The sequence below is a fragment of the Bubalus kerabau genome, chromosome 17, assembly GCF_029407905.1.
Source record: "Bubalus kerabau isolate K-KA32 ecotype Philippines breed swamp buffalo chromosome 17, PCC_UOA_SB_1v2, whole genome shotgun sequence".
Lineage (NCBI taxonomy): Eukaryota > Metazoa > Chordata > Mammalia > Artiodactyla > Bovidae > Bubalus > Bubalus kerabau.
The window spans coordinates 61,725,221-61,752,800 of record NC_073640.1 but is presented as its reverse complement, the minus strand read 5'-3'; the positions used below and the strand labels follow the sequence as shown (position 1 = coordinate 61,752,800).

The 27,580-nt window shown below is 42.0% G+C and overlaps 1 protein-coding gene across 19 annotated transcripts in view; it reads right to left on the bottom strand.

Annotated features, from left to right (window-relative positions):
- LOC129631710 (zinc finger protein 160-like) overlaps positions 1–27,580 on the bottom strand; it is a 466,782-nt gene that overhangs the window by 21,673 nt on the left and 417,529 nt on the right. For 4 of the 19 annotated variants that reach the window (XM_055552893.1, XM_055552911.1, XM_055552904.1 and 1 more), the window contains exon 2: positions 7,087–7,128. Coding sequence is in view for 1 of the 19 variants with exons in the window: in XM_055552892.1 (XP_055408867.1) it covers positions 21,163–22,010 (848 nt within the window). In the remaining 18 variants the exon portion in view is untranslated. Of the gene's footprint in view, positions 1–1,378; positions 2,691–5,465; positions 5,607–6,255; positions 6,631–6,950; positions 7,134–20,070; positions 22,011–27,580 lie in introns of those variants that run through there. The other 15 variants (XM_055552894.1, XM_055552905.1, XM_055552902.1 and 12 more) reach the window with 12 other exon arrangements.

Below are 27,580 nucleotides of genomic sequence, written 5' to 3'. Positions count from 1 at the left end.
TCAGTGAACTCAAATGGACTGGAATGGGCAAATTTAATTCAGATGACCATTATATCTACTACTGTGGGCAAGAATCCCTTAGAAGAAATGGAGTAGTTCTCATAGTCAACAAAAGAATCCAAAATGCAGTACTTGGGTACAATATCACAAATGACAGAATGACCTTGGTTCATTTCCAAGGCAAATCATTCAATATCACAGTAATTCAAGTCCATGCCCCAATCAGTAATGCTGAAGAAGCTAAAGTGGAACAGTTCTATGAAGATCTACAAGACCTTCTAGAACTAACACCCCAAAATGATATTCTTTTCATCATAGGGGACTGAAATGCAAAAGTAGGAAGTCAAGAGATACCTGGAGTAACAGGCAAATTTGGCCTTGGAGTACAGAATGAAGTAGGGCAAAGGCTAACAGAGTTTTGCCAAGAGAACGCACTGGTCATAGCAAACACCCTCAGAAACACAAGAGAAGTCTCTACACAGGGATATCACCAGATGGTCAACACCAGAATCAGATTGATTATATTCTCTGCAGCCAAAGATGGAGAAGCTCTATACAGTTAGCAAAAACAAGACCAGGAGCTGACTGTGGCTCAGATCATGAACTCCTTATTGCAAATTCAGACTTACATTGAAGACAATAGGGAAAACCACTAGACCATTCAGGTATGACCTAAATCAAATCCCTTATGGTTATACAGTAGAAGTGACAAATAGATTCAAGGGACTAGATCTGATAGACAGAGTGCGTGAAGAACTACAGAGGGAGGTTCCTGATATTGTACAGGAGGCAGTGCTCAAGACCACCTCCAAGAAAAAGAAATGCACAAAGGCAAAATGGTTGTTTGAGGAGGCCTTACAAATAGCTGAGAAAAGAAGAGAAGCTAAATGAAAAGGAGAAAAAGATATATCCATTTGAATGCAGAGTTCCAAAGAATAGCAAGGATAGATAAGAAAGCTTTCCTCAGTGATCAATGCAAAGAAACAGAGGAAAACAATTGAATGGGAAAGACTAGAGATCTCTTCAAGAAAATTAGAGATACTGTTGGGAAGCTCAGTACAAAATAGCCGGTTGGAGGAAGTCCTTGGGAAAATGGCAAAGGGCCAGAAATACCCCAGCTTGCTGTACTTGGGCAAAAAAACATCTCCTGCCTTTGGATATGCCCAGCGCCAAGATTTAATAATAAATATTAAAGATGTTGCTTGAAAAAACGGGTTATGGGATAAGCACATGGGTCACTTAGAGCGCGCTGTCCTTAATATACTTTTACTGATTAGGTGTTAACCCTGTACGCGCTCTGCTGGCTGTATATTCTAAGCTCTTTGTTCCTACTTCTATAAAAAGGCTTGACTACAAAAATAAACTTGTCAGTACTTACAAGAGACTGTCCAAGTGTCCTTCTTTCAAGTTCATCACTTCCAAGTCCTGGGAAAAAAATCCCCAACAGATACCAAGGGAACATTTCATGCAAAGATGGGCTCCATAAAGGACAGAAATGGTATGGACCTAACAGAAGCAGAAGATATTAAGAAGAGGTGGCAAGAATACACAGAAAAACTATACAAAAAAGATCTTCATGACCCAGATAATCATGATGGTGTGATCACTCACTTAGAGCCAGACATCCTGGAATATGAAGTCAAGTGGACTTTAGGAAGCATCACTATGAACAAAGCTAGTGGTGGTGATGGAATTCCAGTTGAACTATTTCAAATCCTAAAAGATGATGTTGTGAAAGTGCTGCACTCAATATGCCAGCAAATTTGGAAAACTCAGCAGTGGCCACAGGACTGGGAAAAGTCAGTTTTCATTCCAATCCCAAAGAAAGGCTGCCGGGGTCCAGCCCCAGCAGGATCGAGGGGAACTCTCAGGATGAACGGCGTCGGCGAGAGAGACACAGGTCTTATAATGGACTGGAGAGAGATGACACAGGCCTTATAATGGACTGGGACCTGGTGGTCCAGGGTCAAAAATAAAAATAAAAAATAAAGAGAAAGAGTAAGGGAGAGAGAAAGAGGCTGATATTCCTTGGTTTACACAGAAAGCCAATAAAGCCCCTGACACGGGACTTGTTCTGTTCATGGAGGCCTCAGGCGCCCTCTTGATAGGGCGAAGACGCAGGGCGCCTTCTCAATTGGGTGGAGACGCAGAGCGCCCCCTCGATCGGGTCTTAGAAGCCCGGGCAAAAAAGTGAACTCAGAGGGCCTCTGTGCTCTAGGGAGTCAGCCTGAAAAAGAAGAGAGAGAGAGAGAAAGAAAGAAAGACACAGAGACCAGAGCTCTGGTGAAGTGGGATCCGCAACTTTATTTTCAAAAGGAACTTTTATACTCTGAGTTACACATTTCTCAAAGTAAAAGATACAGAGTCAGCTCAACATTCCATCAATTTTATCTTTATCAAAACCAGGACATTTTCTGTACACCTTTTCATAAACAAAGGTCTTATGTTATGTCTGGCCCTGTGGCCTGTTAACATTTCATGACTCTTATCTGATAAAGGTTGATCAGCCAGAAAACTTCTTTTCCCTAAAAGTGTTTTTTTCTTTATTTCTCCCAGCCTCAGAAAGTACTAAATAAAGTTACATTCTCAGGGAGTGAAGGTGTAGTGGGTCACAACAAAGAAAGAACTTATTAGCTCAAAGGTCTGATGTGGTTAATACCAAGGCTACTACTTGTTTTTCTTACATTCCAACTACATTAACTAATGCACTCCCAGGTGCACAATGGATAATGGATATGGGAACTTGGCAGCAAGCATTGGCCCAGTAATGAAGCCCTTTACCAGTACTATTCTAATAATTTTTCATCCTTCAAAGGGCTCTATGCTCATTAGGACTTTTAGAATGCTTAGGCTTCCCGTGCCTTTCATGGCTGGGGAGTTGTGAGCAATCATGTACGTTAGTTGCAAGGGTATGGATAAACCTGCCAAGCAAGCTAAAATGCTAACAGAGAGGTTAGAATTGAAATACTCCTTTCAAACCCAGGAGACTTATAACTAGAGCCCTAAGTTGATTTTTTTTTTTTTTTTTTCAGAGAAAGGTGGTCGGGGATAGCTCTTAATGTCAGAAGAGTTGGTAAAAGACATAATACAGTAAACAGTAGACAGACAGACTTTGGTTTTGGGGTAGATGCTCAGGCAGGTCAAGGAAGTCCCTTGAGTCCTGATCTGCCTTGCCTGTCAGGTCTCTTCCGCATGACCTTGTCATGGGTGGGATCTCCTGTGCTGGCTCCCGGCAAAAGGCAATGCCAAAGAAAGTTCAAAACTGCACAATTGCACTCATCTCACATGCTAGCAAAGTAATGCTCAAAATTCTCCAACCCCAGGCTTCAAAAGTGTATGAACTGTGAACTTTCAGATGTTCAAGCTGGATTTAGAAAAGGCAGAGGAACCAGAGGTCAAATTACCAACATCCTTTGGATCATCGACAAAGCAAGAGAATACCAGAAAAACATCTACTTCTGCTTTATTGATTATGCCAAAGCCTCTGACAGTGTAGATAACAACAAATTGTGGAAAATTCTTAAAGAGATGGGAACACCAGATCACCTCACTTGCTTCCTGAGAAACCTGTATGCAGGTCAAGTTAGAACCGGACATGGAACAACAGACTGGTTCCAAATTGCAAAAGGAGTACGTCAAGGCTGTATACTGTCACCCTACTTATTTAACTTATATACAGAGTACAGCATGAGAAATGCTAGCCTATATGAAGCATAAACTGGAATCAAGATTGCCAGGAGCAATATCAATAACCTCAGATACGCAGATGACACTACCCTTACGGCAGAAAGCGAAGAACTCAAGAGCCTCTTGATGAAAGTGCAAGAGGAGAGTGAAAAAGTTGGCCTAAAGCTCAACATTAAAAAACGAAGATCATGGCATTTGGTCCCATCACTTCATGGCAAATAGATGGGGAAACAATGGAAACAGTGACAGACTTTATTTTGGGGGGCTCCAAAATCACTGTAGATGGTGACTGCAGCCATGAAATTAAAAGATGCTTGCTCCCTGGAAGAAAAGCTATGACCAACCTAGACAGCATATTAAAATGCAGAGACATTACTTGCCGACAAAGGTCTGTCTAGTCAAAGCTATGGTTTTTCCAGTAGTCATGTGTGGATGTGAGAGTTGGATTATAAAGAAAGCTGAGCACAGAAGAATTGATGCTTTTGAACTGTGGTGTTGGAGAAAACTCTTTAGAGTGTCTTGGACTGCAAGAAAATCCAACCAGTCAATTCTAAAGGAAATCAGTCCTGAATATTCATTGGAAGGACTGATGCTGAAGCTGAAACTCCAATACTTTGGCCACCTGATGCAAAGAACTGACTCATTAAAAAGACTATGATGCTGGGAAAGATTGAAGGCAGGAGGAGAAGGGGACAACAGAGGATGAGATGGTTGGATGGAATCACCAATTTGATGGACATTAGTTTGAGTAAGCTCCAGGAGTTTGTGACAGATAGGGAAGCCTGGCGTGCTGCCGTCCATGGGGTCGCAAAGAGTCGGACTGACTGAGTGACTGAACTGAACTGATAGCCTACACAATTATATATACATACATATATATATAGCATGTCAGACTTTATTTTTCTGGGCTCCAAAATCACTACAGATGGTGACTGCAGCCATGAAATTAAAAGACGCTTACTCCTTGGAAGGAAAGTTATGACCAACCTAGACAGCATATTCAAAAGCAGAGACATTACTTTGCCAACAAAGGTCTGTCTAGTCAAGGCTATGGTTTTTCCTGTGGTCATGTATGGATGTCCGAGTTGAACTGTAAAGAAGGCTGAGCGCCGAAGAATTGATGCTTTTGAACTATGGTGTTGGAGAAGACTCTTGAGAGTCCCTTGGACTGCAAGGAGATCCAACCAGTCCATTCTGAAGGAGATCAGCCCTGGGATTTCTTTGGAAGGAATGATGCTGAAGCTGAAACTCCAGTACTTTGGCCACCTCATGCGAAGAGTTGACTCATTGGAAAAGACTCTGATGCTGGGAGGGATTGGGGGCAGGAGGAGAAGGGGACGACAGAGGATGAGATGGCTGGATGGCATCACTGACTCGATGGACATGAGTCTGAGTGAACTCCGGGAGTTGGTGATGGACAGGGAGGTCTGGCGTGCTGCAATTCATGGGGTCGAAAAGAGTTGGACACAACTGAGGGACTGATCTGATCTGATATATACAGCCTACACCATTTTATATATACATATATATATTAGCCTACACCATTATATATGCACACATATATAGCCTACACAATTTATATATATATATATATCCTACCCAATTCTGGTGTCAAAGTCAGAAAATATTATGAATATAAATTTAGAAAATCACATGAGCCGATTACAGGATGCCCAGCAATTTCAGCAAAGCAATTCAGAAGTTATTATTTATAGGAAAGTAGAAATTGAATGATAAGATTTCGTTCAAGCTACAAAAAGAACAATGAAAAAAAGTACCAGAAAAAGGAGTTGTAATTTTCCTTTAAAAAGGCACCATGAAGTGACAATTTTCTCTTGCTCCAAACATACACACACACCTTATTCCATGTCTCTGGTTGAAGGATTGCAAATGGAAGTTATCTTCTGATAAAAATAAATCTAAAACAACACAAGCATTAGAGAGTAGAATTTTGCAATTCTCATCATATATACAAACTTCTAAATTTATTAGACTATAAAGTCATGATATCACAACAATAGTTTATATCCATTTATATCCAAATTCATATCCAACCGACTCACATGGGTCCAGGTCACTCCTCTTTCTTCACTAATACGCGTTCCCCTCTGTCATTCTGTTTATCTATTTCTTTTTTTCCTCTCTCTCTCTCTCTCTCTCTGTCCTTTTGTTCCCCTGCTCTGGGCTGTTACTGCCTTTCTATTTCTCCTCTCACACCAGCCCTGCCCACTCTGCCACTCAGTACTTCTCTGTTGCTCTTTTTTCCCCAACCTGACTGTCCTAAATCTCTAAGTATTAATATTTCCGCCTCTTTCTTCTCCCATCTGAGCTTCCTCTCCTCTCCCTCCCTCTTACCCCTGTAACATTCCCCTCGCTCCCTCCTCACCGCCCCCTCCTCCCGTCCCGCCCCGCATCCTTGGGGGCAGATTTCCGTTCAGGTCTCCTTCTGTCCCAGCACCATCATGGCTCCAAGTCTCACCCTCTGGCCTGCCCCATCAGAACGACGCGCTTCACCACTGTTTCCCCGCTGCTACTGCTGAGCAAGGGCCCCTCTCCTATTCTGCTCACCTTCATTTCTCCGGAGATCCTGCTTTTCTCTCAACTTCTTTCCCCACCCGCTACCTTCAAGGCTTATTCTCTTTCATGAAGGTGTCTCTTCCAAGTTCCCCACCAATTCTCTTCATTGCCATCGCTTCTCCCTCATGCTTTTCTCAACTTTCTATTTCTCTCGGAGTCGCTGTCTCTGCTTCTCCTGAGCCCCCTCGCCCACTATTTACAGGGATGGCGACTGAATAAGAAGTCCCCTCTCCCGCAAGAGCCTATTTTCCAGAGGGTGGAATTTGGAACCAAAGACCATGGGTGTCACATGGCTGACCCAGGTCACCTCTGCCAACATGGGTTTAGAGGAAAGGTCACTATGAAGGGAACGCCTGCCGGGCAGAAGGACCGGCCTGAGGAGACTCGAGGACAGCGGGGCTGGGGGAGGTGGGGGCGGGGGCGGGTCTCAGGACGGGGAGAGGACGCGGCCTCTCCGAGAGTGGGGTGGCCGGAGCTGACCTCAGGGGCCGAGGGGGCGAGGCTAGGGGGGGGTGGTGCGAATAAATCCACCTCATGGGAGGGAATTTTATGCGGTGCAGGAGGGGGAGAGGGGTCAGTGAGGTCAGTGAAAGGTTTTAAGCTGGAAAGGGGTGCGAAAGGCAGCGTCTAAGCGGACCGAAGGCAGGAACCAGCTCCAGAGCGACTTTAAACCGAAAGGTAAGTACCTGGGGAGACGCCTGAATTTGCTGGGGGGCCGTGGGGCGGGCAAGGGGATTCATGGTCTGTAGCGACCCTGAGACCCCGGGTACAGAAGAAAGGAAACTGCGAGGCTCAGATTTGACTAAAAAGACAGAAACTCACGCTGCGCAGCGAGACCTCTCTCAGCTCTCAGCTTCCGGGTGTGTGAGAAACTGCGCGCACCAGGAGAGAAAAGGGCGAGCGGCCTGGGGGGCGGGGCCTAGGCGGGGCGAGGCTGTATGGGGGCGGGTCGTGGAGAGAATCGGGCCTGCGTGGGGACCCGGGGCGCGGTGGGCGGGGCTTGCGTGGGGACCTCGGGTGGGAAGGCGGGGCCTCGGGGCGCGGTGGGCGGGGCCAGCGGAGTGGTAATCACTGACAGGCCAAAGAATGGAATTTTGGATAGTCTGTGTCTGGCTTTTCCACAGGTAAACAAGGGACCAAGTGGGAGTCTTAAATCAGTGATAATGGGGTCTTGACAGTAAGCCGTTTCCTGGAACTTGAAATCTTTAACCTTTGCTATTTTCCACAATTAGAGGGTCTGGAGTAAGCTTCAACGCTGTCACCATAAACTGTAACAACAGGCAAGAGTCAAAAATGATAAATACATATGCTATAGTTGAAGATGGAACATTAGGAATATTAAACTAATAATAATAAGACAATAACAAAGGCCCAAGAACCTTGGCATATATACCTCTGAATGATGCTGAAGGGTCCTGCGTGTCTATATGTGGCTGTGTTATGTATGGTCTTGTCACATCCTAGAGACATCAGTACGTGTTGAAGGAATGTTGCTGTAAATCATTAAGTCAAGTCAGAGGTCTGGGTTGCTCTTAAATTGAACAAGAACCCAGAGGTTATATTGATGCCAAAATCTTGGCTCTGGGGGCCCTAAGGCCAAACTGAAACGTGGAGACAAGAGTTATGGAGGAGAAGAAACAGTAGCTTTATAACTTTTCCAGACAAAGTGGGGATACAGTAGCCTAGTACCTCAAGAACTGTGCCTGGTGAGCAGGGAGCAGGGAGAGTTTATATAGTCAGGGGAGGATATGTGATAAAGATCAGCAGAAATAGTCTTGCTGTCTTCTTTCTTCTTCAGAGTTTCAAAACAGTAGGGTTGTTGACAAGATTAGGGTGTTAATAGTGAAAGTCGCTCAGTTGTGTCCAACTGTTTGCACCCCATGGACAATGCAGTCCATGGAATTCTCCAGGCCAGAACACTGGAGTGGGTATCCATTCCCTTCTCCAGGGGATCTTCCCAACCCAGGGATCGAACCCAGGTCTCCCACGTTGCAGGCAGATTCTTTATCAGCTGAGCCACAAGGGAAGCCCAAGGGTGTGAATATATATATGTAAAACTGAATCACTGTGCTATACACCTGAACCTAACAGAACACTGTAAATTAACTATATTTCAATAATTAAAAACATGAAAAAAGAAAAAAAATAAAAATGAAAACCAACCTCTGGACCAAGAAATTCTCTCCACAAAGGTAGCAGAGAAAAAAATGCAGAGCTGCATTTAGTTTTTTAAATTGAAGTATAGTTGATTTACAATGTTAATCTTTGCTATACAGTAGTGATTCAGTTATACATACATGTACTTTTTTTTTTGTATTCTTTTCATTATGTTTTAACACAAGATATTGAATATAGCTCCCTGTGCTATACAGCAGGACCTTGTTCATCTATTTTATTTATAGTCAGACTATACTGTTTAAAAGCAAGTAATTAATGCAGGCAACACTGAAAAGAGTTGGGAATTATAGTCCACCTCTTTGAGGATATAGTACATAAATGATTTATAATTATGCTGTTATTCTCTACGTGCTCCTCACACAGCTTCAGAAAACCTCAAGTTAATTTAGTGCGTACCATGCTGTTAAGGAAATGAAAATGAAGGAAGTCTTGTTCAGGGTTCAGTAGCAGGAGAGCAGGCTTCTGACCTGCTCCTGACCTGCTCAGACACTGCCCAGATTCCATGCCTGCCCCTAAGCACAGCAAGTCAGGCAGCGCTTTAGATAAGGTAGTAGGTCTTGGAATTCTTGAGCCTCTGGGGGCCTGGCCAGCTTCCTACCCAGCCTCCACAGAGCTGCATTTTTGCACACAGACTGATGATCCCAGTTTGTGGCCTGGAATTATAAGTAGGAGCCCTCAAACTGCAATTTGAAGTCTCACCTGTGGGGTGGACACACTGCCTGGGACCCCTTTCCCAACTGGGACTCTAGATTGCTGTCATTCATAACTTCCCAGCACTGTTCAAGTCTGAATGTAGGTTCAGCCCAACTTGGTAATATATATGCTGTTACTTCTCTTGTTTCTAACTTTTCTTCTAATGACTGTATATTGAAATTAATTAAGTTGAATAATCTATTAACAATTGAAACTTTATTTGCATGTAATGAGTGGTTTTGTTGTTGCTGTTAATAAATCCTTTGAACCTAAAACAAATTGAGAGAGTAGTATTGAAACATATACATTACCATATGTAAAATTAGATAGCCAGTGGAAATTTGCTGTATGACGCAGGGAGCTCAAATCTGGTGCTCTGTGACAAGCTAGAGGGGTGGGATGTGGTGGGAGGTTCAACAGAAGCAGACATATGTATACTTATGGCTAATTCATGTTGATATATGGCAGAAACCAACACAATACTGTAAGGCAATTATCCTCCAAATAAAAATAAATTGGAAATAAAAAAAGAAAATGAAAGTAAAACTTTTGGCAAAACAGCTGTATGGGTTATCTGTCTTGTCTCAAGTGTTTATTTTAAACACAATATACTATCTAATTTTTTTGGGATAGAAGAGCTGATGTACCATATGTTTCAGGTGTACAATATAGTGATTCACAATTTTTAAAGGTTATATTCTACTTAGAGTTATTATAACATACTGAATGTATTCCCCATGTTGTACAATAGACCTTGTAGCTTATTTTACACCTAGTAGTTTGTACCTCTCACTCCCCTACTCCTATCTTGCCCCTCCCCTTCCCTCTCCCCACTGGTAACCCCTAGCTTGTTCTCTATATCTCTAAGTTTGCTTCCTTTTTGTTATATTCACTGTTACACTTTTTACATTCTACATATAAGCAATATCATATAGTATTTGTCTTTCTTATTCCACTCAGCACAATGCCTTCTAAGTCCATTCATATCCACGTTGCTGCAAATATCAAATGTCATTCTTTTTTATGCCTGAGTAGTATTCCTGCATCATCTTTACCCAGTCATCTGTTGCTGGCCGGCTATCTAATGTTTTTATATTTCAATTCTTGACATCATTTCTCCTTTCACTTTTACCCCATTCCCTAGTCCTTCTCAGTCTCTTTTGTGTCATCCCATTTCTCTTCCCATAACTTAGAAGGGGTCTGGAAGCTTGAGAGGGGTCTGAGCAAGAGGAAAGAACAAGAGTCTTTAATAGAACTTCTCAGAACAGCAGAGGATGCCGTGAGAGACCTGCTTTGCTGGAAGTCCCTCATGGCTCGGCCCTCAGGGTTTCCTGATCTTTATCTGTAGGATCGTCAATGCTCCAGAGACACAGACATGAAAAAGACTCTTCTTACACACCCTAATGGCCTTTTGGGAGATACTCACTAGACATGTTGTTTTTAGTACTCAAGAACTGGGATGAATGGCTTAAAAACATTCTCAGCTCCCCTAGTGTGTACTGCCATTGCTGCTACAGGTGAAATAATAATTGTAGTTCTGTGGGGAGGTGAGGTCACAGCATCACAAGGTTTTATTTCAGTGCCTGGCTGTCTCCCTCTCACATGTACTGGCTGTGGGAATCTAGCACCGAGCCCACTCATCCTGGCAGCCAGAAGACTCTGGTGAGTATCTTCTTTTTTATTCTGAATATTTTGTTTTATTCTGAGCTCTCTCCCACCCATAAGGGCAGGAGTGTATCAAGAATCTGGAGAGGTGCTCATTTCAGAAACAGGATTTTCCCAGGTAGAAAGCGGTCCAGTGTACAGAGTCCTTGGGATGCAGGAATAATTCCTGGAGTATGTGCTGAACTCATGGAGAGAGATGGATAGTTCCTGACTCTATATATCAACTCCTGATGCCTTTTAATCCAACCTGAGGAGGATGAGTGCTGTTTTACTCTAGTATATTTTAAAATATATATTTTATATATTTATTTAGGCTGAGCTAGGTCTTAAGTTGTGGCCTGCGGGATCTAGCTCCCTGACTAGGGATTGAACCTGGGCCCCCTGCATTAAGACTGCAGAGTCTTATCCACTGTACCACCAGGAAAGTCCCCATGTAACTTTTTAGAACAAGGTTCCCCAACCTCTGGGATCTAATGCCTGATGATCTGATGTGGAGCTGATGTAATAATAATAGAAAGAAAGTGCACAATAAATGTAATGCACTTGAATCATCCTGAAACCATCTCCACCCCCTACCTTCTCCGCCAGGTCTGTGGAAACCACTGTCTTCCACGAAACCCGTCCCTGATGCCAAAAAGGTTGAAAACCACTGCCTTGGAACATAAGGTTCCTTTCTCACTCCTGTGAGGGACCACGGTGACTGGCCATTCACCTCGTGCGTGCAGGCATCTTTGGTGAAAACTTATGTACAATAATGTTATATCATTTCCCTTAAAGATAACAATTGGTACAGAACAGACTGGTCAGACAACTAGGGAGATAATGGGACACACTTAAGGGAAGTTTAGTTTAAACATGCATCACCTTCCTTATAAATGTTACTAGCTACACTGCCTGTGTTCTGCCTATTTCACAAGATGATAGTTTCCTGCATACCAGATGTATGTCTCACTTAGCCTCTGAGCAAATTGATTAGATAACTTGAAACCATTGTCCAAATACCTAGTCTTTTAAGATCAATGACTGTAGTTGTGTGACTCCAGATATGGAAAGAAATAACCAAGGGCCATCATTTCCTGGCTTGTAACAGACCAGCAAGACAGAAGGTCCAGAAACCTTTGGCTACTGTTACAGGGTCTAGACTAGTGATGGCACATTGAGTAGCCCACCAACAAAATCCTTGGCGGACCTAGGAATGAGCATTCCCAGCTCCTAGCACTGGGGGACAAATTGGTCACAAATGCCTCCCAAACCTTGAAATTAAGACCGAAAGAGAAGGGACTGTAAAAATAAAGAATGTTGCCCACCAGCCAATTCTACAAGAACCACGTCAGTCACCGCAGTCACTGACCTACAGCTGCCCTGAGAGGATGAAGTGCACTCTATTCTGGGAAAACTGGCAGAACTGGCCTTCAGAGATGGAGATATTTCCAGGAGAAATGTTTTCATGAACCTGGGTCCTTGCATCTTCCTATACTTAGAAAAGCACTGAAACCATTCCCTGGGATGTCTGCTCCCGGTGACCAGCAGCAACCTTCCATTAAGAGGCATTCTTGACCAGGGATTTCACAGGGGATTTCACAGCACCTTCCCGCAAATCACATGTAAACTGACCTCCGCCCAGAACAATTTTCAAAACTCTTAGTTTGGCTGGTAAAGTTGTCTTATTGGTTAATTCTTCTTTAATGCTACAACAAAAAGATCTTTTTTCCCTCTTAAGCTGAGCACATCATCTGTTTCAAATGGATGCAGTAATTTTATTTCCATGTGGATTTAAAAAAACACCCAAACAGAAACTCCCTGTGCTCTGATTATGGAGAAACCCTCTTTAAATTAGGCCAAGACTGACAATCTAGGGCTGCCTGGGAGATGCTGGGCTTAGGGCGCCCTGCAGCCAACAGCCACTGGTAGGCGTGGTTTTTTTCTGCTTTGTTCTCTCCTGCTTTGTTCTTCCAGAGGCTGGACACCCACACGCCCCATCCCTCCTCCTGCCCTTCTCTGCCCTCTTCTCCGCTAGTCCTCTCTTCCCAGGGCATATGTTCCCTGGCTCCCACTGCCCCTCTCCCCTCCTATCCTCGCCCCTCCCCTCTCCCTCGCAGACCCTTTTGTTTTCTGGGCGCAGATTCGCAGGGGATTTCAAAGCACCTTACTGCCGTGGTAGGGCGTATAGTCTCTTGGTTAATGGGCCAATGGGCCCGACCGCTCCCCATTTTCCAGGAGCACAAAGGACGAGGGAGCTTACTTCAGTCACATTTCCAGAGGAAGGGAGAGTCCCAGTTCAGCTCCTTGGTATCCTAGATCGGTTTGAGACGCATACCTCAGTCCTCGTGCCTTCAGGCTCCCCTCCTGGTTCCAAGGAGGCGGCCCCAGAGTTTTCCCCTCTGGCTTTTCTCAAGACCCACCTACGCGTCTTGCCTGCGTCAGAAAGATAAACTCAGTCTTGTGTAGAATTTTTTCCCTTTGCTCTTAGAGCAAGTGGAAGTCATCAGCAAAGACTCATTATTATCCACCTTAGCAGTCTTTCTTGTGGATTTTTGTGTAGAAAATTGGAAAACCAATGAGAGATCACACTTAACCCACCCCTCCACCCCCAAAAAAAGAAATTAATCAAAGACTATTTCAGAAAAAACATTGTGGGTTTCAGAGCAAAATGATCTCGACAGTTTGAAGCTTCAGATGTGTTCTCCTGATACTTCTCTGTTAAATGTTTTTAGGGATTTCCCTAGTTGTCCAGTGGTTAGGACTCTGTGCTTTCAAAGAAGGGGGCACAGGTTCTAGCTCTGGTCAGGGAACTAAGATCGAACATGCCACAGGGTCTGGGGGAGAAAAAGAATAACTTTTAATGTCATAAATTCATACCAAATCTACAATTTAAATTTATTCACACTTGTTTCCCTGCCTCCTGCATGTCATTTGAAATGCTTGTATATGGGTCTATTTCAATAATTATTACATTGTTCCTCACAGAGTTTCATTTAATCCTTTCATTATTAATCAACTATGCCCTATGTAATCAATAATAATTTAGTCTCTCTTTTACAGTGTTTTGTCTCATATCTGTTTCAAAGCCTAGAGTTTAGCCCATCATATTATAGTACAAAGATTTTGGTGGTTACTCTCACTTTATGCTTGTTCTTGGAATAAGGACAAATGCATCTCTGTTACGTCATATTAAGCCATTCTTGCCCCTATAAACCCAACACTTCGTCTGGGATAATCATTCTTACAGGGTTTTATGGTAGTCGGTGCTTTATCGTCTGATTTTCATTTTAAATATTTATTCATAGGCAACACTGGCCTATAAAAAAATAAACTTATAGACATAATTATAAAATTGCTACCATAACAATTATTAATGAAGATAAAAAGAATGGCAAAGGACATCAGTGAAAAAAAAAAAAGTACAGGTTTTGAGGACACAAAGAGTAAAACTGACATCCTTTCTTCATGTAGGATTGTGGTGAAGAGGCTTGTCTGCAGCTAGAAAACACAGGTTCCATTTCTCACACGGTCACCTAGGGGGCTGCGAGTTCGCATGGTTCTTACAATCTGTACTTAGGTGCTCCTCCTCTGAAAAAGAATAACATCTCCGAGTTGAAGAGTCGATGTTGTTACATACAAAACAATACCACTTATGCAACCAGTTGTTAATGGAAACTATGAATGAGTATTGCTGAATGAAGAACTGTTGTTTAATCGCTAAGTCCTGTAGGCCGCAAGACTCCCCTTCCATGGGATTTCCCAGGCAAGAATATTGGGGTGGGTTGCCATTTCCTATTCCAGGGGATCTTCCTGACTCAGGGATCGAAGCTGGGTCTCCTGCTTGGCAGGCGAATTTTTTACTACTGAGCCACCTGGGAAGCCTGAGTGAAGCATAGAGGATTTCAATTGCCACGTCACCAAGTAACACAAAGCTCACATACTCCTGCAATGTCAGCTTACTCTGAACACGAACCCTGGAGTCTGGGAGGTGGCAGAGTGGCCTCCAGGGATCTTGCAGTAGGGGTCATCTCCTTATCACAGACTGTAGTTGGCATCTTAGGGAATTTCTTGTTTCTTTATCAGAATGTCACCATTCACCTCAGGGGACACAGGTTAAAACCCCTTGATTTCACTCTCAGGCACCTGATCTTCGCCAACATCTTGGCCCTCCTTTCTAAAGGACTTCCCCAGATGGTGGCAGCCTTTGGGTTGAGACATTTCCTCGGTGACCCTGGATGCAAACTCGTTTTCTATGTTCACAGGGTGGCTGCGGGGGTGTCTTTCAGCACCACATGTCTCGTAAGTGTCTTACAGGCCATCATGATCAGCCCCAGGAACTCCACATGGACAAGTCTTAAAGGAAAAGCTCCCAAGTATGCCGGCTTCACTCTTTACCTGTGCTGGATTTTGCACTTGCTTGTAAATATATTTGTGTTCACGTATGTGTCTGGGAAATGGAGCAGCATGAACACCACAAAGCAAAAAGATGTGGGATACTGCTCTATTACTCGTCTTGATACAATAACATCCACACTACTGGCAGCTTTCTTAAGCCCTCCTAGCACTCTGTCTTTTGGACTCATGACCCTGGCCAGTGGATACATGGTTTTCACCCTGTACAGACATCACCAGCAAGTCCGCCACATTCCTAGGAACAACCGTTCAGTCAGATCCCTACCTGAGATCAGAGCTGCCCAAAGAATCCTTGCACTGGTGAGCACCTTTCTATCTTTCTACATGCTCTGCACCATTTTTGTGACTTTTATGTTGGTTTCCAATCATCCCAGTTGGTGGCTGATTAACATCTCCTCACTAACACGTTCATGTTTCCCCACTATCAGTCCCTTTCTTCTCATGAGTCCAGACACCTGTGTATCCAGGCTCTGCTCTGCCTGCTGCAGAAGGAATAACCCAGTCCCTAATCAGGTCAGAAGGCTCTAAATTTTCCACTTGTATTCACAGTGTAAAATCCTTTATTCATTCCGTTTTTGCTGTGTCCAGCCCCACAATGAGCTGTCACATCACAGAGTGGTGAGCAGCAGACTGTCTTCAGAAGTTAAAATCTATTGGTTGATACAACCACTATGGAAACCGGTATGGAGGTTCCTTAAAAAAACTAAAAATAGAACTGCCATATGATCTAGCAAGTCCACTCCTAGGCATGTATCTGGAAAAAACCATAATCTGAAAAGATACATATATCCCCATGTTCACAGCAGCACTGTTTATAACAGCCAGGACACAGGGCAACCTAAATGTCCAACAGAGGAATGGATAAAGATGTAGTACAATGGAATACTACTCAGTCATGAAAAAGAACAAAATAATGCCATTACAGCAATATGGAGGGACCTAGAGATTATCATACAAAGTAAAGTTAACTCAGAGAAAGACAAATATCATGTATCAATTATATGTGGATTCTTTAAAAAATGATACAAATGAACTTATTTACAGAAGAGAAACAGACTCACAGATGTCAAGAAAAAACTTATGGTTACCAAAGGGGAAATGTGGTGGAGAGGATAAATTAAGTTTGGGATTAACATATACACACTACTATATATGAAATAGATAATCAACAAGGACCTACTGTATAGCACAGGGAACTCAATGTTCTGTAATAAGCTCTATGGGAAAAGAATCTGAAAAAGAATGGACATATGTATAACTGAGTTACTTTGCTGTACACCTGAAACTAACACATTGTAAATTAACTATACTCCAATATAAAAAATTAAGCAAAAAAAAAAAAGTCTAAGTAACATATACAAAAAATAAAATATATTGAAGCCATTGAACTAGTTATTTACTAAGTAAAATGTCATTAGTTTCATTTTCATGAGCTGTTTCAATGTAAGACTTCAGAGACAAGGAATCTGTTGTAAAAAGTGTGGCCTGTGATTATTTGAAGATAATATAAAGTTTCTCTGAGTATGTGTATTTCAATCTAATAAAAATTTCCCTACAATTCAGGAGGCAGTGAAATGTGAGAAGAGTTTATGGAAAGAAAGAGCCTTCGGTTTTGATTTACATACCTAGGATGGATCTGGATGGGGGAATAACGTGTCAGACGCTGCACTGAAGGGCAGGTTTTTCCCTGGGTCAGGAAGATCTCCTGGAGAAGGAAATGGTAACCCACTCCAGTATTTTTGCCTGGGAAATCCAATGGACAGAGGAGCCTGGAGGGCCACAATTCACTGGGTTGCAAAGAGTTGGACATGACTGAGCACACATACACGGTATTTTACTGTTGACCACATTGGGTTTCTTTTGTGTGCCAATGGACACTTGGTTGTGTCCACCTCTTGGCTACAGTAAATAATGTTGCTGTGAACATGCTTGTACAAATTTCTTTCTGAGTCTTCTTTTAGTTCTTTGGGGTATACACCCAGTAGCAGAATTTTTGGATCATATGTTAATTCTGTGTTGAATTTTTTGAGGAACTGCCATGAGATTTCCATATTAGTTGTACCATTTCACATTCCAACCAGCAGTGATTAAGGTTTAGTTTTACTACATCCTTGCTAACACTTGTTATTAATATTTTATGGTTTTTGTTTTTTAGATAATAGTCATCTGAATGGATATGAGGTGGCATCTCATTGTAGAATATTTTTAAGATGGAAATTAACAAGCAAAAATACTAACTGGAGAGACTTCCCTGGTGGTCCAGTGGTAAGACTCTGTGCTCCCAACACAGGGGCCCAGGCTCAACCCCTGCTCAGGGAACTAGATCCCACATGCCACAACTAAAAATCCCACAACAAAGACTGAAGATACTGTGTGCCACAATTAAGATGTGGTGCAGCCAAATAAATATTAAAAAGAATAAAAATATCAATTGGATGTTGGGATATTTAGAGGCTGAAATATTTTGTTAAATGCTACCTCAGTAAGTTTGAGGGAAGAGAGGAGTCAGTTTCAACTTCCACATCCTCTATCAGGCTTCCCTGGTAGCTCAGTGGTAAAGAATGCACCCACCAATGCAGGAGTTGAGGGTTCAATCCCTGGGTCAGGAAGATCCCCCGGAGAAGGAAATGGCAAACCACTCCAGTATTCTTGCCTGGGAAATCCCATGGACAGAGGAGCCTGGTGGGCTACAATCCATGGGGTTACAAAAGAGCCAGACACTGCTTAGTTACTAAACAGTGATCACTGAGCTCCTACTTTGTGCCAGGCAGTGTTCCAAATGCTTAATAGCTACCATTTCACGTGAACCTTGAAACAGCCCGGCATTGTTCCTCCTGTCCTCCACTGAGGAAATATATCTATGGTGGAATCTTTACTATTTCTAGAAAAGCAGAGGAGCAGGGTTGGGGGCTCAGATGGTGAAGAGATCTGTCTGCAAAGCATGAGACCAGGGTTCATCCCTCGATTGGGAAGATCCCCTGAAGAAGGGAATCCCAACCCTCTCCAGTATTCTTGCTTATAGAAACCCACGGACAGAGGAACCTGGCGAGCTACAGTCCATGGGGCCGCAAAGAGTCAGACATGAGCAACTAACATACACAAACGGGGTGCGGTGTATGGCCTTTTTGTTTATATGGATTTTTCTTTAGGCAAAGATCCAAGGGAACAAAGCAGAAGAATAAAAAAGTGGGAGAAATGGACAATTTCTCAATCATACACGAAGATTAGAATATACCCTTATTTGTGATCACTAGATTTGAGGAGCCAAAAAATTTAAAGGAGTTTCAACAATAAACAATATATTCAAGCTTGTGTAACATATATATGTATATATAATGTGTATGTGTGTGTATATTAACTCATATATATGAATTCCCTGGAGGTTCAGTGGTTGAGACTCCTTACTTTCTCTGCAGAGAGCACAGGTTCAATCCATGGTTGGGGAACTAAGATCCCAGATGCTACACAGTGAGGCCAAAAGCAATTAAAAAAAAAAAAAAAAAAGATGGGACCTGGCTTATTTTGAAGTGGCAAAGCATGTAAGCAGTCCCCAGAACTTGGAAACAGCAAGGAAACAAATTTCTCCAAGTTCTGTTAAGATACTCACTTTAGACTTCTGACCTGAACTGGAAGACAATTTGTTTTAATCCACTTAGTTTGTGGTAATTTCTTACAGCCTGATGAAATACAATGTGTATTTTAAGACAAGAAAAAATTTAAACATTAAATATTGTTTGGGCCTCCTCCTCCCTCCCTAATGTACAGTGTGCACCTGTGTTACACATGAACCACAGTTCCTCAGGGATGGCCGTGCCTGCCCAACCAACAGAAAAGGACTAATATTCTCCCTTTCTTTTGGAACTAGCAATTTAACTTCTTAAAAGAATGGTGTCTTTTCCAAATTCTATGAGGTCCTGGTGACCTGCTATTCACTTTGAATGTACTTACCTGGACCATGTATCCTTGGTGAACTTCATGTAAAATATCAGTAGGTCTGGGCTTCCCTGGTGGTCCAGAGGTTAAGAATCCACCTGCCAATGTAAAGGACATGGGTTCAATTCCTGGTCCGGGAAGGTCCCACATACCACAGGGTAAACTAAGCCACAACTACTGGAGCCCACGTGCCCTACAGCCTGTGCTCCACAACAAGAGAAGCCACCACAATGAGAAGCCTGCAACTAGAGAAAAGCCTTTGTGCAGCAATGAAAATCCAGAGCAGTCAAAAATAAAATGCTAAAACAATTTTTTAAAATATGTCATTTTATCGTACAATCCTTTGTCTCAAAAATGTTTGTGACTGTACCTTGAACAGTTGGAACAGTTGTCAGAGCTTTTTGAGAATCTACTTCCTGGATTATAATCTGCAGTTTGGCTCAAATAAATTCCCTTTTCTTCTTGATAACTGAGTTTTTGTCGGCAAGATGCACTAGGAAACTACTGAAATGATTACAGATATACAAGTCCAAAGAATCTACAAAAATCTCTAGAATAAGTGAGATTAGTCAATTCTGAGGATACAAGATCAACATTCAAAAATCTACTGTATTTCTGCTGCTGCTAAGTCGCTTCAGTCGTGTCCGACTCTGTGCAACCCCATGGACTGCAGCCTACCAGGTTCCTCCGTTCATGGGACTTTCCAGGCAAGAGTACTGGAGTGGGTTGCCATTGCCTTCTCCTGTAACTGCATAGTGTATTTCTATATTTATATACAATCTGTATTTCTATATAGTAGCAATTAACACATGGAGACAAATTAAAAATAACATGTCCAATTATTCAAAAAGTATAGAAATGTGCTAAACAAAGTGTTGACAGGATTTTGATGCTGATATTTATAAAATACTGGTGAAAGAAACCAAAGAACAGACAAATAAAGACATACAACAGCCATTTATTGGAAGGCATAACACAGAAACGCTGTCAAATGATTGCAAACTGATAAGACATTTTCTATCAAGGTATTTTGTAGAAACAAAAAGGATTTTTCTAAAACTTACATGGAAAGAACTAGAATAGCAAAAACATCTGAAGAAGAATAAATTGTTTGGAGTCACTCTCATTCAAGACTTCTAACATGGTAAAAAGTAATCAAGACTGTGATGTCTGTGGAGTAAGACATACAAGTCAAAGAAACAAAACAGAAAACCCAGAAACAGCCCCTACACAAGTACTTCCAACTGAGTCTGACAAGGTACCAAGGAAACCGGATGGACAAAGAATTTGAAAAATTATACCCTAGCAACTGATTTCCCATACTAGAGAAAAAAAATATGAAAGAAGCTCCACCAAAACTTCACACTTGTACAAATATTAGTTTAAAATTGGTCATAGCTTTAAACATGAGAGGTAAAACCGTCATACTTTACATTGTAAGAGATTCAGAAAAAAAAACCATAGGATAATATCCTCAGGACCTATCTAAGTTTGAACATATTTTTTTCTGCAGTCTGAAATACTTCAGATTAAATTTGAGACTTAGTCATTCCTCATGTGAATGCTCTGAGGCAGATTGTTATGAAAAGTCATGAAGAAATTTAAAATATTCATTATGTTTGTAAGGTTTCTTTCCATTAATGAATTCTTTGGTGAATTCTGATGGGATACTGTTGCTGAAAGGCTTTTCCATACTCAGTAAGTCTGTCTGGTTTCTCCCTAGTTTAAATACTCTCAGGACATCAAAGGCATGAATGCTTAATAAGAAACCTTCCCATATTCATTCCATTTGTAAGGCTGCTCTCCAATAGGAATGTCATGATGTTCTTTAGTTTTGATTTTTATACACACATTACATTTTTGTGGCTTCATCAAAGGTGTATGATTCTGGATGTCTAGTGAGCTATGAATCTGTATAAGTCCTCTGTCCTATATGTTATATTGATATAATTTCTCTTTAGTATGGACTCTCTGGTGTCAATTTATGCTAGAACTTACAATAAGCACTTTGTGACACTCATCACATTGGTCAGGTTACTCCCTAGCATGAATTCTCCGATGACTCACGAGGCTTGAGTTTTGAGTAAAGACCTTGCCACACTCGTCACATTTGTAAGGTTTCTCTCCAGTGTGGATTTTCTTATGTCTATTGAAGTTTGAACAGTGAATAAAGGATTTGCCACACTGATCACATTTGTAGGGTTTCTCTCCGGTATGAATTCTGCGATGACTAGGAAGGCTTGAACTCTGACTGAAGACCTTGCCACATTCATTACATTTGTAAGGTTTCTCTCTAGTGTGGGTTACCTGATGATAAGTCAGACTCGAATACACACCAAATGCTTTGCCACACTCGTTACATTGGTAGGGTTTCTCCCCAGTGTGAATTCTCCGGTGACTTACGAGGCTGGAGTTCTGAGTGAAGACCTTGCCACACTCATCACACTTGTAAGGCTTCTCTCCGGTGTGCATGACCTGATGTCTGGTGAGATGCGAGCTCTGGTTAAAGGCTTTGCCACACTGATCACATTTGTATGGTTTCTCTCCAGTATGGATTCTGCGATGATTGGTAAGGCTTGAACTCTGACTGAAGACTTTGTCGCATTCATTACATTTGTAAGGTTTCTCTCTAGTGTGGACAACCTGGTGATAAATGAGACTTGAAAGCACACTGAAGGCTTTGTCACACTCGTTGCACTGGTAAGGTCTCTCTCCGGTATGGATTCTGCGGTGGCGTACAAGGTGTGAACTGTAACTGAAGCCCTTACCACACTCTTCACACTTGTGATGCTTCCCTCTCGTGTGGATTCTTTGATGTCTTGTGAGATGTGAGTTCTGATGAAAGGCTTTGCCACACAGGTTACACATGTGAGGCCTCACCCCTCCATGGGTCACCTGATGGCTGGGGCGCCGGGAGCCGTCATGAACTACTTTGTCATCATGGTTGCATCTGTAAGGGTCTTCCCGAACGTGTGCTTTCTGGTCTTGTATGAGTAGTGGAGAATGCCAGAAACTGATGCCATATCCATTAGAAACGTTGATTTGGACAGGAGGAACAATTCTTGGAAGTACTGAAAAGGAGACTCCTGTGTTGTCAGCCTTCTCAACCTGGTGACACACATAAAACTGCCCTTCGGCTGGGAAGACAGGCAGTCCAGTCAGATATGATGGAAAGCTTAGTGCCAGCCTGCTTTCAGTTGGCTCGTTTCCTTCGTCTCGACAAGTGAGATTTTTTGGATGGGTGGCAGGCACTCCCTTCTGATTACTTTTGTCACTTTCCCGTGGGTACACGTTTTTCTGGATTTTCTGACAGCCATGATCCTTGGTGTCATGGCTTTTGTGTCTTTCCAACAACATTGTCTGCAGGATCCCTCCTGTGTGACTGCTCTGTTTTGGTGTTGATCCCTTCAACACACGTTTAGGAGAGGTATCTGCAAGACAAACAGAATCACATGTCTCCTGTTAATTATAGCTGGGAAAGAAATATTTCACATGGAAGAACATGGTATTATACTGAAAGGACTACATGCTTTGGACAGATAAGAAATGGTGCAACCCTGATCTTTCCTTTTTGGGAACACACCAATAAGAAATGGTGCAACCATGATCTTTCCTTTTTGGGAACACACCAGGAATATTGGCAGGAGGTGCACACAAATATTGCTTGATTCTACTTTTATGAGTCAAATAGTCAAAGTTACAGAGTCAGAAACTCTTTCCAGTTACAGAGTCCCCGGTAAGACGCCAGGGATGAGGTGTGTGGGGGGGCAGGAGGTGTGGGGAGGGGGAGTGGGGACTTAATGTCTAATGTAGACAGAGTTTCACTTTAGGAAAGTGAAAAATTTGGGAGATGGATGATGGTGAGAGTTACACAATGATATGAATGTACTTAGTGCCACTGAACTGCATAGTTGTGTGCATGCATGCTAAGTCACTTCAGTCGTGTCTGACTCTTTGTGACCCTGGGGACTATAACCCACCAGGCTCCTCTGTCTATGGGATTTTTCAGGCAAGAATACTCGGTGTGTTGCCATGCCCTCCTCCAGGGGATGTTCCCAACCCAGGGATCAAAGCTCTCTTACTTCTTCTGCATTGGCAGCCCGGTTCTTGACCACTAGTGCCACCTGGGAAGCTTGAACTGCACAGTTAAACATGGTTAAGATAGTGTGGTTTATGTTCTGTGACTTCTACCATAATTTTAAAAAGTGAAAGAAAAAAAAAAAGGGTGATTATATGTAATTCAAATTAATTTTAGGGAAGCCTACTTTAAATAATCAATGGCTGAAAACCTCAGCATGCAAACTTACGTTAGTCCTGACAAGGGTATTTTGGCATCATGACCTAAACCCACATATTACTTCACAGAAAACATGGCTGCTTCATATTTGAAGAAAGAACAATATTACACAGTAACAATCTTACTGCTCTCCAGGCAAGAATACTGGAATGGGTAACCATTCCCTTCTCCAGGGGATCTTCCCCACTCAGGGATTGAACTCAGGTCTCCTGCATTGCAAGAAGATTCTTTACTATCTGAGCCACCAGGGAAGCCCATATTATATATGTTTACTATATATTTAATGTATAGTAATAATGCTAAAGCATAGTACTCTAATGGTAAATAAGCCACAACAAATTTAATTAGTGAGTAATATAAGTAAATGGCACTTTAGAATTGGAAAACCATATCTGCCCTGTGGAAATGAGGAAGAATTTAATAAAATGTTATAAAAATAAAATAATTCTCTGAATGCCACTTCTAAAACCATATTCACTTAGAATGGCCATTCTGCCACATGAACAAATGGTGTGAGTCGGTTATACTGTTAAATACATCCTGAAAAATCATTATCTATAGGTTATAGTGAAGATCAGTAAACAGTGATAAACCATAACAGAAAAGAACATGAAAAAGAATGTATATAGCTGTATAACTGAATCACTCTGCTGAGCAGCAGAAATTAACACAACATTGTAAATTAAATACACATAAATTAATAGAGAGAATTAAAAAAAAAAAGAAGACTGGAGGGTAGGGAGCAAAGGGCATGTGGGCAGTGTTTGTACGTGCCAATTTGTGGGAAGATAAACGTACTTGGGCACATAAAACATTGACCCGGGAAGAAAAGAGAAACTGACTTAGCAAGTAGTATGATACCGTCCTTTCTTAACTGTATGACATGGGGCCAAAAGGAAGAGATGTAAAAGATAGGGAGTGTGATGAAAAGGGAAGAAACCAGGCCAAGAAACACAGACTAGAATAACTGCTGTCAGGGACTGGGGGTGACAGAAATGAGGAGGGGTTGATAAAAGGGCTCACAATTTCCATCATAAGATGAACAAGCTCTGAGGATTTCACATATAACATGACGATGACAGTGAATAATATTAATACTATAAAACTGAAATGTGCTGAGAGAGTAGAACTTAAGCGTTTTCACCAAACAAAAAATAAAAGTAACATGTGAGGTAATTTATGTGTTAAGTAACTTCATGGAAACCTATTCACAATGTACATGTATATCAAGTCACTGTGTTTTACAGTTTAAATATACTATAACTTTCTTTGACTATACCTCAATAAAGCTAAAAAACCATTACATGGGACTTCCCTGGTGGTTCAGTGGTTAATTTTCAACTCCCAATGCTGGGGGCCTGGGTTTGATTCCTGGTTGGAGAACCAAGTTCCTGCATGCCACACAACACAGCTTCCCCCTGCCACAATCCAAAAATTCATCCACTGGCTGCCTGATTTTGAATGCATAGGGCATAGTATATAATATGCAGATACCTAGCTGTCTTCCAAGAATTTCTGAATCAAAAGCTCAGGGGTAGAAAAGAGGGAACTGGATATTTTTTATTTGTTATAAGGTTTGATGCATATTTGAGCTCTGGAATCACCCTCGACCATGCAATGGGAAGCTCATAAGAAGAAAGGACAAGTTCAAAGTCCTGCTGCATTAGGAAGCTTTTCATGTCTGAGTCAACAGGGCTCTGAGCTCAGTCAGGCAATGCAGGCACCCTCAAGAGTTACAGGAGGGAAAATGCAGAGCCACCCATGGGCAGATTCCAACTTCTGGAGGGAAGTGATCCTCACCCACAGAGAGCAGGTTTCTGAGGGTCTCCACCATCACTTCTCTGTACAAGGCCCTCTGAGCAAGGTCCAGGCATTCCCACTCCTCAGGAGTGAATTCAATGGCCACATCTTTGAATGTCAATCGTCCCTGAAACGAAAACACATTTCACCAACGGGCCCACCAGGAAAGTCTTATTTTTACACAAAATGAGAAAAGGAAAGAGGTGTAAGGATTGATTTTGACTAAAGTGAGTGTGGTTACAGATTCACTGAAGGTACTTTTGAGCAAGTTATGTGTCTCTGATTTTGGTTTATTATACTTTTCCACAAGAGGTTACAACAGCCTCTAAATCAGTATATATTTCCCATTTTTGTGGACAATACAAGAAACACACACACACAATCAACACAGGATTATCTGTATAGAAATGTGAGACAGTATGTTCCACACACCAAGTAATATTCAATGTTAAGAGGAACTAGAGCAGCAATGAAATCTTTAGAGATGACAGTGTCTATAGTGACTTTAAAGAAACTGTGATGACAGCAACAGGGATCTCATAAAGCGTTTCAACACTTCTCAGGTGCTATGCATTCCTCTAAATGCTTTGCATGTCCTAACTCGTATAACAACATAATAGCAAATTTAAAAAGATCTGAAAAGAATCTAAAAACAATGGATATTTGTGTATGTATAACTGACTCAATTTTCTGCACACCCAAAACTAACACAATATTGTATATCAACTATCCTCCAATAAAATTCAAATATCAAAATAAATAGATAAGGAAGTAAATAAATGAAAAACAAAACAGAAACAGACTCACAGACATAGAAAACAAGCTTACAGTTACCAAAGGGAAAATGTGGCATGAGCAGGGGGCGGAACTGGGTGTGTATACACACTGCTGCTGCTGCTGCTAAGTTGCTTCAGTTGTGTCCAACTCTGTGCGACCCCATAGATGGCAGCCCACCAGGCTGCCCCATCCCTGGGATTCTCCAGGTAAGAATAATGGAGTGGGTTGCCATTTCCTTCTCCAATGCATGAAAGTGAAAAGTGAAAGTGAAGTCGCTCAATCATGTTTGATTCCGAGCGACCCCATGGACTGCAGCCTACCAGGCTCCTCCGTCCATGGGATTTTCCAGGCAAGAGTACTGGAGTGGGGTGCCATTGCCTTCTCCGATACACACTACTATGTATACAATAGATAAACAACAAGGACCTATTGCATAGCACAAGCAACTCTGCTGAATACTCTGAAATAAACTAAATGGGAAAAGAATAGACACATGTGTACGTGTAACTGAATCATTTTGCTGTATACCTGAAGCTAACACAACACTGCTATTAAACTATACTCCAATATAAAATAATTAAAAACAAATTTTTTAAAATAAAAAGATCTAGTCCCATACATCTGAAGGCAGCGACAGTTGTGTCACAGACATTCTAAGAAATCTGCCTCAGGTCAAACAGCTAAAGATGGTAGAGCAAGCATATAAACCCAGGTGTTTAGGTTCTAGAATTAAATGTAAAAAACTTAAGTCATATAAAATCACCAAAGGTACATTGACAGAGAGTTTCTTGAGCAAACTTGAAACAAGTTCAAGGCTAACAACCTAGAATCGCATAAAATGTCATCACGCACACATGCAGAAATACATTAATTACTCTTATTTAACTCATGAATGTCACTGTGTGGAAAAATTTTAAGACAATGAAAAATATATAAAATATAATTTCACAACTCAATACCATATAACTTATATAGACATAATGATATGTATTTTATAAAAACCACAGGCTTGCACACCTGTGCATTCATGCACACATGTATATGCACTTAAATTTACTGAAATAAAAGGAATTGTCTCTCTATGACCACAATGGAGCCTTTTCAAGTTTCTTCATCACTGAGTCACGAGGATCTAAGTGGAGACGACAGGCCCTGAAGGAAGGCCCCGTGTAAGTGTGCGTGTACAGGAGTCAGACAGGATACTCCAGAGTCAAACAAGATTTGCGAGTCCGGAGAAGGGCATTTCAGGAAGGACAGGTGGTAAATCAACTGAGAATATGACTTTACTTTTACCTGAGAAAGAGCCATTACCTGTTCTTTCCTCTTCCTCCTCGTCTGGGTTTTTTCCTCAGGCATCGTGAGACTTCGGAAGTCAGTCTTGAAAGTGGAAAACATGTTATTTAATGCTTAGAGCCAACATACCCCCTTCCTGAGCCCCAACCACATACACAGGGAAGCCCTCACCATGTGAAACAGACAGTCCGCTGTGCCCACTGTCTCAGGAGGGACGCAGGACGGTCAACTCCCACACAGAGACCAACACGGGACTTTGCCACACTTTCCCTCGGATCACACTGC